Genomic DNA, 13,682 nt, shown 5'->3' with positions numbered 1-13,682 from the left:
AAAACATTAAGCATACACAGGACGCGCAGAACTACTGCTGCCTACGTTCCTGTTGGCAGGGATGGGACCAGATAGGGACGTAGCTGGGGTTTTGTGCTATGTATTTGGTTCCTCCTGGGGAGCTGAAGCCCGTTAGTGGGAAGGGACCACGGGGAAGCCCAGCTGAGGAGCGCAGAGGGTATCCCGGGGCGCTCAGGGTAAGGGCACTCACAGGCGGTGGGCTGTTCTCGGCAGCACTTGGACAGCCTCATCCAGCACCTTGAGGCCCATCTCCCAGTCATTCTGGTCAGCATGGCTGTGGAAGAGCAGGCTATAGAGTGCAGCGCGGAGTGTGAGGTCATCCTCAGACCCTGGGGTAAAGAAGAGATGGAGTCGTCTCAAGGGGACTGGGCAGCCAGCTCCTTGCCAACGGACTCGATGCCCTCTGACCTCCCACTCCACACCCTTACTCCCTCACACCCCGTGTCACAGTCTTCCATTCATATGCAGGTATATATCAGAAGGCTAGAAGCTGCCCTGTAGTGCTGTGGGTAGATCAGGGTGGCCCCTGACTGCAGCTCCACCCCCTAACCCAAGTACCCTGGCTAACCTCGGGTGCTTGGGGACCTGATAGTTCCTTTATTATTTGATCTTGTTCGCTGAACCTGCCAGCTGCACTGGAACGGAAGGGATGCTTATGTGCATGCTCATTCCTAATCCTACATAGCCCGGACTCCACATCTTGGTTCCTTGTTGAGTGTATTGAAGTGTACCATGTACATACCCCTGTCCATCTGATGCTTCACCAACCAATGGGTAAAAGACTTAGGGCAGAGACCCTGCTTGCCAAACCTCCCAGCCATCCAGCAGCAGGGACAGGGGACTTCCTTTCAGTACTGTCCTTACATGGAGACTCGGTTCCAAGCTCAGAGTGCATGCTGGGGAAAGGCAGCAAGGCCTGGGAGAGCCGAGCCCTGAGTCAAAGCACCATCTGACTAGCACTAATAGTTGATGGGTCTTTGACCTCCTACAGCTGACACACTGGATATGAGGATTTCCCACATCGTTATTCCTTAATTTTCTTACCAGTTGTAAAGTTTTTTTTTTTTGTCTGTTTGAAAATGTGCCTCTTTCTACAGAATTTCTGTTTGCCTGATTCTACCTTCAACAATACCTGGTGTTGTGTATCTGGAGTAGAAGGTGGTTTTGTTGTTGCTTGTTTGAAAGTTTTACTATGTAGCTTTGGCTGGCCTAGAACTCACTATGGAGACCAGGCTGGCTTCTAACTCACAGCAATTTGCCTGCTTCTATCTCCCAAGGGCTGGAATTAAAGGTATATGACACCACACCTGGCCCAGAATGAGAGGGCTGTTTTTTTGTTGGTGGTGGTGATGTTTTGTTTTGTTTATATGTATGGGTTTTTCACTTGCACATGTATGACCGTGCCCATGGAGGCCAGAAGAGGGCATCAGATGCCCTGGAGTTACAGATGGTTGTGAACCACCAGGTGGGTACTGGGGATCGAACCTGGGTCCTCTGGAAGAACATCAAGTGTTCTTGACAGCTGAGCTATCCCTCCAGCAACAGAATGGAAAATTTTAAAGCCATGGAATTCCTGACCTAGCTTACAATGGTTTCCTGGGTGATAGTAGTTTGACTTCCAGCTTCTGTCTGGCACCATAGTTAACAAACTATCTCAACTAGTCCCCACATCCCCCTGGAGTCTGAGGCATCCCTGCTTTGTAGACTATGTTATCTGTATTGTTTTTCTTGAAATGTTTGTCAATGTTCTAAACTCTGGGGGTTCAGTACGCTATTTGTTTACACATGCTTACACATTGTTTGCACATGGCCATACTTTTGTTAATTTTAAATAAATTTTACCTGTTAGTAGACTCTAACATGCTCAAGGCAGGGTCCACTATTCTATCTCACAGTGCTGAAGAGCTGCCAAATACACACAGGGCTCTTGATTTTTGTTTTGTTTTATTTTGTTTTGTTTGTTTCCAGCTAGGGTTTCTCTGTATAGCCCTGACTGTCCTGGAACTCGCTCTGTAGACCAGGTTGGCCTCGAACTCAAAGATCTGCCTGCCTCTGCCTCCTGAGGGCTAGGATTAAAGGCATGCACCATCACCCAGTGACAGAGAATCTTATCATGAGAGAAAATGTATCCTTTTCGAAAACTTGAAACGGTACTGAACGTAGTTCTGCTGGTCTATGGTTAGAGTGTTTCCCTTCATCATTCTGCTGAGGAGTGCATCTCCAAATGTTTTATGGTAGAAAATGTAATTAAGATGACATGAAGCTGGGTGTTGGTGACATACACCTTTAATTCTGGCACTTGGGAGGCAGAGGCAGACAGATCTCTGTGAGTTTGAGAACAGTCTGGTCTACGACGGTCCAAGAGAGCCAGGGCTAGACAGAAAAACCGAAAAGAAGAGGAGGAGGAAGAAGGGGAGGAAGAGGCCACTCATTTATCAGCACAGCCAAGGGTAGACTATGAAGGCTCTCCACACTGGCAGGATGGAGGACCCTGGGTGCTCTCTCTGCAGAGCAGGCTTCCGTAGGCTCTTAAGGGAAAACATCAAGCGAGAAGCAAATGGACTTGTGGGCATAGTCATGAGTGCGGTGCCTCATGTAAGGACACAGCATGTAAAACATGAAGTACTCTAATTTCCAGAACTCTCTTTCCCATTGGCCCACAGCTACCAACCTGGAAGGAACTGGCCTTCAGGTGATGTCCCTCCGCCCTGGAAATCAGCTGTTGGCCACTGGTGCAGAAGCAGGGTTTTCTCTGTCTCCTGAAGTGAAACACACAAACGGCACATGTTGGAGGGAACTGACTGTTCCTCCATCTTGTTTCTCGTTAGTATCAGTAAAAACAAATGAATGAAAGACAGAAGTCGCAGCAAATTTTCAGAACTATCAAGTCACAAAATGTTAAGCACATACACCATACATGCCACATGCACACAATACCACACATGCATAACACACTGCGTGTCATATTATACACATACCATACCACGCATAGATCATATCACACATATACTATACATATACTATACAAACCAAAACCTTCCATACCATACATACATAATTCCACAGCACACCACACCATACCACACACTCTCATACTATACACAAGACACCACATTCCATACACACCACAGTACAATACTACATAACCACACACATATGATATCATACATATACCACACCACAATACCAAATTGTAACCAACACACCACGCGCACGCACGCACACACATACATATATTATATCTAACATATACCACACCATATGTATACATCAAACACTATACCATACATACAAACACACTCCACCATGCCACCTACACTTCATACAATACACACTACATACCATACAACACATACCATCCACATACCACATCACAGCACAACACACACACACACACATCACGTATCTCACACAGCCCACATTATACACACATATACAGCACACAGACTACTTCCTCAACATAATCTAGTTTTTCCAATGACGTTCAATCAGTGGAATAAAAAATTAGAAACAAACATTGGGACATAGTGAAAGCAATGCCAAAAGGCCAGCTAACAGCTGTGAACACTGCCAATACAGAAGAAAGATCTCAAATCAGTAATCTGCCTTTCGTTCTCCAGACATCAGAAAAAGAACAAACAAAACTCTAAACCAGGGAGGGAAGAGATTAACTCAGAACAGGGGAAACCTTCTGTTTCAAAGCCGTTTAAAATGAAAAGGGAATGGGAGAGGATTCTGGACCGGGAGACTGAGGTTGGCCAGGAACCTCCAACCAATCCTCTCTGGGATCTGGAGAATGCTGTGCTGCCCAGCAGGAGAAGCTGTGAAGGTGCTGTCTGGTAGAGGTCATGCCCAATGTGGCTCATGTCTTGTTGGGGGTCATAGCCTATGGAAGCCATGTCCCATGGGGGCCGTGTTCAGTGAGAGGCGTGTCCCACAGGGGCCATATCCCAATCAAGGCAGCCCCCAAGGCAGTCCAACTCTGTGGGAGCCCTGTGAGGCTGTCTTTTCCTGTGCGTCTGGCCGGGCCGGAGGGTAAGGGCTCCTAGGACCCTAGCCGGTGTCCCTCTGGCACCTGCTTCTTGGTGTCTGTCTTGTTGATGATGCTGATGATTCGCTGGAGGGATCCCTTGGCCTTTTTCCTGTTGCTTGGTGAGGACAGAAGCGGGAGCCATGTGTTCCAGTAGTGCCGGGCGGCCATCATCACCAGGGAACTGCTGTCTGCCAGGCCCCCGAACCTGAAAGGACATGCCTCATCCAAAGTTATGTAGGCTGCTCAGGCTGCTCAGCTACACCTTTCCCTGGGGACATCCAGTCCCGAAGCTTCTGGACTTTGTAGAGAAGGAGTGCAATCAGGGTGGTACAGCCCTGGTACTGTATGGCAGGCACCATGGAAGAGTAAGCCTGCCATACCTCCCCCTTGGCAAACTGCTTGGGCCAGGTGCTGCCCATATCAATGATCAGCACTTCTGGCCTGGCCCTTGCTGTGTCTACCTGCCCTTGCTGCTTAGGCCCCTGTATGCTTAGGGACCCTCCAGACAGCCTCGACATCCACTTAGCTCACAGCTCAATGGGACTTCTCCCAGTACTGCCCTTGGATGCCCTGGTGTCTGTGAGCTTGGCTGCATGGCAGGATGCAACTGGTACCACCCAGTTTCTTCCCTGGGACTCAGGAATGCCCCCACAGCATCACTGTGGCACCACACCAGTTTCTGGCCACGCCCCCCCCATACCCACATTGCCAGCGCATGCTCCAGTTGTGTACCTGGCACTCTCTATAAAGGCCTTGGCTGCTGCTAGCCGTAGCTGCTTCCTGCCCTTCAAGTTTTCCATGATGCTACGGCCCTGGATGCAGGACACAGTACACAGCATTTCTGCTGCCAGCTTGGCATCGGTCCTGGAGAGGGCACAGAGTGGTGTAGGGGAGAGGTGGGAAGTGGTGTATGCTGGGCTCTACTCACTGCGAATGCTGTCTCTTCACCCACGGCCCTGCAAGTGCTTCCAAAGACGGAGGTGTGTTACCACCCCACCCTGTGCCTTAGGGACCTGCCCAACTGATAGATGATACAGGGCAAGTGATTCCACCTTCTGAGGCCTTCTTTGCCAGGGAACTAAGATGCCCACATCTGGCCTGGGTATCTTGGACATTCATTGAGGGGATAGTCTCTCAGTGCTTGCATTCACAGAGACACTACACAGTAAGGCCCATGGCAGTTCCTGGAGATGCCCACCCACAGAGAACTTCTGGGGATGTGGGAACCAGCTCTGTGGGTGCCTGACTGATGGGCACTCTAGTACCCTTATGAGAGACCCCAAACCAGAACTAATCGTCAGAGTCCAGTGAACCCACAGAACCATGAGACAGACTCCTTAACTGGCTCTTAGCCACTTGTCTGGGGTGGGTTCCCATCCATCCCTGGGCCAGTAGAACTATCTGTTGGGTTCTGTCTTCAGCTAGACTCTGTTTCCTGGGCAGAAAGTCTTGTCCCAGGCACTCTGCCCTCTTCACTCAGAGGGGCACATCGGCCTGCAGCACCATATCAGAGCAGCACTGTAGCTCCCCGGACACTCTCCTGGTTCCCAAACCTGGTGCAGCTGTGGTCTGGGCGCGTGCAGAGTGGGGGTGGGGTGGGGTGAGGTGGAAGGAGAGGGCATGCTCCAGCTGCTCAGCTCAGCAGCACAGATTTTATTCTTTGAGTGACATACTTGTTCTGGGAACATTTCCTTTGGGTCCCAGGGCTCTAGAAGACAGGCACCTGCTTGCTGGAGCAAACAGCCAAATATGTTCCAAGGAGCCAGTGGAGGAAGGTGCATCTGACCCTTAGCCTGCCAGGACCTGCTGTACAATGGGAATTGTGGTCTGAAGGTAAATGGAGGCTGGGTGGTAATTAAACCCGTCTTCTTAGGTGGTAGGCTGGTGTAAAGAAGGATGTGACACTAGCCTGGGGAGTGACAGTTGGAAATTTTGACCCTTGCAGCCAGCAGGGTGCAGTGACAGCAGTCACCAGGAGGGGGCAACATCGGTCTACAAAAGATCTTCAGACGCCCTAATGAGGAACGTTACAGCCTCTACGTTTCCTATTGCTGTTTGTATGCATGGGCATCTTCGCTTCATTTATTACAGGGGTTTCCTTTATAAACTGGATTTGATTTATGATCACAGATGGAAGAGTATGCTAGTCTGGCCTGGTGCTGTGCACAGCTCTCTTCTTATGCCCAAGCAGGGAATGGCTGTGCACAGTAGCACAAACAGCACACAGCAACCCTTTCTGCAAAGATGCCCACTTTGTTTACTTCTTCTAAGGATAATGTTTGAGTGACTGACAGGGATCTTGCACGGGGTTGAATATGACTACCTCTGCCAGCTCTTGCCTGACCCCACAGGGTGTGACTTCTAATCTGTAGTCACCTCATGTTCCTGGCCCCTACCTTGGGGCTTTGCCAGTCTTGCCCGAAGAGCCTATGGTAAGTGGACTTCAGCTACTCTGCCCTCCGACCTCCCCTTCCAACTCACTATTGGATCTAAGTCAGAGCGAGATTATTGTGGGTGAGATGGTCCAATGGTAAAGGTCCTGCCTGCTAAGGCCAGGGTACCAGAAGACATTGTTTTTAGTCGCTTTTCTTGTGGCTGTAACCAAATTGCTGATAAGAACAATTTAAGGAGGGAGGGGCTTATTTTGGTTTACAGTTGAGGGAATATGGTGGGTGGCGACACAATCTTATGAACGTATCTCTTCCATTCTAAGAGACTGGGACTTTTGCTGGACCTCACAGGCAGTCTTGACCACTGTGAGGTCACTAAAGATTTAAGACTGCTGTCCCACTTTTTTTTTTTTACCTGCTTTTAAGAGAACAATGTAACAATCAACCTTACTTGCCTTGGATTTTTCATGAAATCAACTTTTCCAACCTAAGTTAATGCATAACTGTATTCTTAAGTTATGTACTCTTCCATGTCCCTGACCCAGACAAAGCATGTGTATCATTTGCTGAAAGTAGCAAATACAGAGGTTGAAAGCCACTCCCTAAAATCTATGATAAAGGCCGAAAGCCACCATTTGTGGATATTAATTGATAAACAATGATGTCTGTTGTCTGGGCCAGTTGGAACCAGAGCCCTGATTGTGGTGATATATTGTGTATCCTAATAAAATTTGCCTGAAGATCAGAGAATAGAACAAGCCACTAGATTAAACATAGAGGCCAGGCATTGGTGGCACACACCTCCCTAGCGCTTGCGAGGCAAAGTTCGATCTGGATCTCTGTGAGTTCAAAGCCACCCTGGACTACATGAGATTGATTCAGTCTAGGAGAGAAAACAGAGCCAGGCTGTGGTGGTACACACCTTTAATCCCAGTACTGGGAAGCACACATGCCTTTAATCCCAGGAAGTGATTGCTGGCTGGGCGGAGTATATGAGGCGTGAGGAGACAGGAACTAAAGGCTTTTCAGCAGAAGCCTCCCTTTCAGCTAGAGGCTTTTCAGGCTGAGGAGTCCTAGAGGCAAGAGGTGGCTTGTTCCTTTGTTTTCTCTGATCTTTCAGTATTTACCCCAATATCTGGCTCTGGATTTTTATTAAAAGACCCTTTAACATTCAAGTAACACCTGATCCCTTGTAAAACTCTGTTAAAGATTTCTGTAAAGCATCCTATTCTTTCCCAAGGTGGCGCTCTCTGTGCTGTTCAATAAAGACAGAGGGAAGCCAGACAGAACAGATGGATACCGGGAGACAGACACAGTCTTCAGGCAGCCACAGATTCAGACTCGTGCACCAGACAGACAGAGGGCAGAAGACACAGGGAGCACGAAACAGAGAACTCAGATCTGGATTCGCTCTTGGTTAAATGATCCCAAGGGGAGGTGCTTTTCCTTCTTCCTTTAATGTGATACTGATGCCTCAGAGTTGGTGACTCAGTTTATCACTACTGTGTATAACCCGTGCAGTGGCAGGGAAGGCAGGAGGAGGAGGCAGCTGGCCACATGGATCTGACCCACAACCGGAAGACTGAGAGAGATGAATACTGGTGCACCACTGGCTTCCTCCCCTACCCTCCACTGTAGTTCTGTGTCCCCAGCCAATGGAGTGATGCCATGCACATTCAAAATGAGTCTTCCTCTCCTGTTCAACCTGTTTGAGAATACCCTCCAGGACATCCCCGGAGGTCTGCCTCATTAATGCCTTAGGTGCCTCTTAATACAATCAAGCTGGCAATTGAAATAAATTAACCATGACAATCCTACCTATTGTCAACTTGACACCCAAACACATCACTTTAAGCCATAATATCCTACCTGTTCAAGGGGGAAAAAACGTTAAAGATTCTATAGGACTGACTGGTTAGAACATCATGCTTGTAGAGACTTGGAATGCTGCAGATCCAAAGTCAAAATCATCCTGGGCTATCTTTAGTATTCTTAATAGCCATTCATTTGCCATCTCAGTACTTGACTTAGCACGCTCCTAACTCTAGGTGAACCTTTGAAATGCACTAATATAAAAGACACTGGATTCTGCCAACCCAAATGTGAAGAACGTCTTCAGAGAACAGAGTTCCTTGCTTTGCTGTAACCTCTTTCCTGATGTCCCCACCAGTGTGTTCAGCCAATACATTGATTTAGGATTTGCTTTTGTTCTGTGACTAACACAGTGCAAGTGCTTTCAATGAAGAACATATCATTCAGAGCGATTTGACCTGGAGCCCTGTTCCTAGGCCGTGGCCACTCACATGGGGCTCAGAATAAAGCTATTCCCCTTGTGTTAGCACATCATTGGCCCCCCAGTCTTCTGGCCATCTCATGACGGAAAATGAAGCCATTCTAACTTCCAAAGTCCTCATAGTTTTAACCAGATCAATGCTTCAAAAGCCCCAAATCTCTTCTGAGACTCGGGCAATCTCTCACGAGTCCCTATAAAATACAATCTAAAGGTTACAAACTTCCCATAGACAATGAGACAGAGCAAACATTCCCAAAGAAACACAGGCAGAGAAAGACAGACTCAGCGGAGCACCGCTGAACCCTGCAGCTCACACTCAGCGTCTGGAATTATCATCGTAACGGAATCATACGGGCTCAGCAGCACCAAGGAGCCCAAACCTCCAATTCTGCCACCTGCAATACATGTAGCTTCTCTCTCAGGCTAGCTCCACTCTGTGCTACAGCGTTCCTCGGTAGGTTCCTGTGATCCTGGCAACTCCAACATCCTAGGGTCCCTACTGCAACTGAAGCAACACTTTCACATTCCATGGGATGGCCTCTCAGCATTTCCCTTGAGGAGACACGACTCTGTCACACATGGTGTGGCCCTAACGGCATTCCAGAACTTGGACGTAAGGCTCTGTAAATCTCTCACTCTTGCATTTTGCCTGCCTACAAAATCAGCATCACGTGGACATCGCCAAGTTCGGATGTTAGCCTGAGATGTAGTTAGGTCCCCTTGTACCATAGCTGTGGTGGTCTCTGTACCCTGGCTGAGTCTGGGAAAAGATTTCCCTAGGCAGCTGTTTTTGAGCAGAGAAAACTTTGTGTGTCACTTTCTTTCTCTTTTCAAGTGAATTTGCACTTCCAGAGACACCTTTCCTGCGATCTCAGTGCAGAACTTCAGGTTTCTCTCCAATGGCACCAATCTCATTAAGAACAGGTCTGCTTTGCTTGGACCACCATATCTACAAGTTCGGAACCTGCTGCCCGCCTCTCCTTTCCTCACCAAACTGCACACTTTTCTTACCTTGTTGCTCCTTCTCACTATAGTTCTGGCTAAGAACAATGACCAGTAACCATGCCACAGCTTGGTCTTTGTGCTATCACGGACTTTCTATTACTTTTGAATTCAGCCTTACTAAAATGATCAGGACACAGGGGGAAAGCAGCCAGATTCTCTGCCGGAATAGGACAGGAATGCGGCCAGGTCCCCCAGAGCCCTTCTTCGTCTTGAAAAGCTCATGAGCTGGGGCTCCCCTGTCCATCCCTGTCAGCATCTATTCTTCTACACTCTGACCGAAATGGTCCATTAAGTTCTGCTTATAGCATTTCTAGGCATTCTCAGTCCTACAGCTATGAACTCTTCCACATTCCTCCTACAAACAGTTCTAAAGGCCCCTGAACCACATGATCAGGTTTGTCATAGGAACAGCACCCTACTCCTCAATACTAATGCTCTGTCCTTGCCCCTGCATGTGCAGGAGGGTCTGGACATGTGAATGCTTCTGTTACAGACATTGCAGGTCATGGGGCTCTGCTGACTCTCAGACTCTCAGCAGTTGTGTGAACATAGCCTTGGAGCTGTCACTGTGAACAAGACACATGCTTGGCCTTGTCCTCATATGGGTCCGACCAACTAGGAGGCGTATGTTACATGCCCCATAAATACTGCCAACACACCAGGAGCGCATCAAGGGCTCATAAAGCAATGCTGGTAGACACAGCCCAAGACTGGAGACATGGGCATGGGGAAGAACTCTATGGATTTGGTAACCATTGACCAAACTGGCCGCTGGGCAAAGGAGGCACCTTTCATAACCCTGGGTTATGACTTTATCTTTCAGGATAATTGAGCTCAGGAAAAGAAAAGCCCTGAGGAAAATACTGGCTGCAGGATAATTGAGCTCAGGAAAAGAAAAGCCCTGAGGAAAATACTGGCTGCATGGCCATTTGTTACAATATTGCCTTTTACAACAGCCCCATATTCAGGGAGAAGGAAAGACTTAAGTTTTCTGATCAGGGATCAACATAGTGGAACATTGTAGAAACCATGAAGGAAGACGGACGTGTTCTGGTGCTTGTACACTGGTGTTGTAGGTAGAACAAGAAGTGTCCCTTGCTGGCTCATGTGTTTGAACACTGGTTTCTAGCTGGAGGCACTGTTGTGGGAGGTTGTGGGACCTTTAAGAGGTGGCACTTCCTCGCTAGAGGAAGCCAGCCATTAAGGACAGGCCATGAGGTTTTTGTGGCCTGGCCTTACTCCCTGTCTGCTCCCTGCTTCCTGTTCTGCCAAATAAAACACGTGGTGAGGGATCCCAGCCGCACACTTCAGCTGCCTTCCAGCAGCTTGCCGCCATGCCTTCCCTTCGTAATGGACTGTACCCGGAAACCGTGAACCAGAAGAACCCTTTCCTCCCGTGGACTGCTTCTCATCAGTTCACAGCAATGAGAAAAGTGACTAATGCAGCTGGTGACTGGCCATCTCCAGCAGTTGCCATGGGAGACCCGACAGAGCAACCGTCTCCCATCCAACAAGCCAGGTGATGGCCTGTCCAGGGGCATTGAGATTATATTTCATGCATCTTGTTTCTCCCCGGATCACTTGGACAAAGCTGTCTGCGTCAGGATTGGAACATGGTTGATCTGAGAACCACGTATGTTCCCTAAAGTCACATGCCGACATCTGATTCCCCGGGTAACGGCGTTAGTAGAAAGGCTGTTGGAAGATGAAGGCAGTGAAGTGTAGGGGTTGGAGCCCCAGGATGGAATCCTGCTCCGTAAAGGAAGATAAAAGTGCGTCTTTCCTCTTCCACCTGTGAAGTGGCCATCTTTGAACTAGGCAGTGACAGTTCACCAGACACCAACTGCCATGCCCTGAACCTGAACATCCAGCTTCTATGCCATGAACAACAAATCCCTATTTCTTAGGCCTCCCCAGCTGTGGTATTCTATCACAGCTGCCTCACCTAAGAGAACCATCCACTCCTGTCTATCTATCACACACAGATAGCTGTTGCACAGACCTCCTAACAGGCCCATGTGTCTTCTGTGTCCTCATTAATACCCAACTTCGTGGGCTGTTCACTGTGCTGTCCTGTAGCATACACAGCCAGCAGATGAAGGGTCATGGCAGTCAAATTCCTGCCAACTATTCCTTGCACAGCAGGCCTGCATCTCCGGCCCCTGCCCTGGGGCACGGGGCACACACTGCTCACTCTGCTTACATCACTGTGTGCCTCTAGGAGGCCATCGTGGAGGTCACTTACTTGCCAAATGACCTCAGGTGCTTGAGGCCCATCTGTGTGGCGTTCTGAGAACATGCCATGGTGATCTCGTGGTCGTGAGCCACGTAGGCGAAGTGGGTAAGGCGGGTCAGGGTCTGCAGCTCCACCAGGGGTTCTGACCATTTGCACTCAGAAGCCATTTTCATCACCTTCCCAGCATGTGAGGAAGGGGAGAAGGACATCACATTAGTAACAATGACTTTCTAGTCGTCTGTGGCCCTCAACAATGACCATGCTGCCAGCTTGCTGAGTTTCATCCATCCTGCGTGATGTATGCAGTCATGGATTTCTACGCAGACGCAGTTCCAGACAGACCACCAATCTGTGAAGCCTGGCTGCAGCGTAAAATCTGTCACTTATCTCATGACTTTGCCACCACACATGGCATGCTTGTCCTCTTCTATGCCTCTGCCTATGCTGAGGTCTTGGGATGAAGTAGGACACAGGAAGGCCACCCAGGGAAGCATCTTCCTCATACTGGTACAAAGGACTGTTCCATACAAAAGTCAGACAGGAGGCAGAGGGAGCTGTGGTGTGGATGTGGGTTTGAGTTCTGACTGCCTCGGGCAGGACCCTAGGCCTCAGCTTCCTCATCTTTCCTGGATGGGGGCTGTTGACTTACCTCTTGGGATACCTGGGGAAACCCACCTGCGCTAGCGGGGGAAGACTGAAGTCCATGAGGCCCAGTCCATTGCATGAGTACATCTCGAGGGCAACAAGGACTCTGGTGACAGCGTTGATGTCCTCATTGGTACTCTGCAGGGAGAGAAGGCCTAGAGTGTCCAGCTGCCCAGGAGCCAGGGAAGGAAAGCTGTGGCTATCTGAACCATTTTTGAGATAACTAAAGTGCAGAGTTAGGGGACAGCCAGACCACAGTATATGGAGTGTTGATGTCTTAGGCTGTTTTGGTAAGAATCAACACTACCTACACCACCTTCTTAGGCAACAAGGTATGAAGTCTGTAAATTCCTGAGCCTTGAAGACAGTGTTGTCTGACCTCTAAGGAGGGCTTTCTAGAGGGAGAAGGCTGCTGAGCCCTGGTAAGGTTACTGGTATGGGAATGGCCCATTAACCCCTTCTGTCTGGCCCAGTACAAAGATCCCTGCCTGGGCTCTCCCCTGCTCCCTCCCTCTAGCTCTGCGCAGTGATGGACTTGCTGCAGGGTCAGGGTCATGGCGGGAGTTCTTAAGTTCATGCCGTTCCTGTCTCCTTCCCAGACCCTGATCCGGTAGGATTTGTGCTGGGGCGGACTGGTGCCCTGTCAAAGCGACGACTCTGTCAATGAGTGGCAGTGAGAACGGGCAGCACCCCCAGAGGTCCAGAGCTCAGACCTAGTGGAGACCTTTTGCCTTGGCTCTCAAAAGCGGCAGTTTTGGTAACGGTAGAGAACAACCTACACCCCCTTTCCAGCCACTATGGCCACATTTAAGACCATAATGAGAACACCAGGGAAAGGCAGTCTGTGCGTCCTAACCCCCCAGGGTGCCCTCAGCACCCACCTGTTCATCAGTGCCCAGTCGCTGCCCAATCTGCTGCTGCAGTAGCTGCTTGGCCTTCACCCAGGTGGAGATGAGATGCTGCCGCACACTGGTGGGGACGACATCCTCAGGCACGTTCCCGTTAGTGAGGTTCAGTGCAAACTCACAGACCTAAAACAAGGGTGTCTTCATCATGAGG

General features: G+C 49.3%; 1 protein-coding gene across 1 annotated transcript in view; it reads right to left on the bottom strand.

Annotated features, from left to right (window-relative positions):
* The window catches only part of Cfap46 (cilia and flagella associated protein 46), a 93,117-nt gene that overhangs the window by 48,801 nt on the left and 30,634 nt on the right, over window positions 1–13,682 (bottom strand). The window contains exons 20-26 of the mRNA XM_059256328.1: window positions 13,505–13,654; window positions 12,654–12,761; window positions 11,988–12,154; window positions 4,787–4,918; window positions 4,097–4,259; window positions 2,693–2,780; window positions 212–350 (exon numbers count right to left, since the gene is read on the bottom strand). Coding sequence (XP_059112311.1) covers window positions 212–350; window positions 2,693–2,780; window positions 4,097–4,259; window positions 4,787–4,918; window positions 11,988–12,154; window positions 12,654–12,761; window positions 13,505–13,654 — 947 coding nt within the window. The remainder of the gene's footprint in view (window positions 1–211; window positions 351–2,692; window positions 2,781–4,096; window positions 4,260–4,786; window positions 4,919–11,987; window positions 12,155–12,653; window positions 12,762–13,504; window positions 13,655–13,682) is intronic.

This window comes from Peromyscus eremicus, chromosome 1 (genome assembly GCF_949786415.1).
Source record: "Peromyscus eremicus chromosome 1, PerEre_H2_v1, whole genome shotgun sequence".
Taxonomy (NCBI): Eukaryota; Metazoa; Chordata; class Mammalia; order Rodentia; family Cricetidae; genus Peromyscus; species Peromyscus eremicus.
Note: the sequence above shows the minus strand (reverse complement) of the source record. Positions and strands in the feature narration are given on the sequence as shown.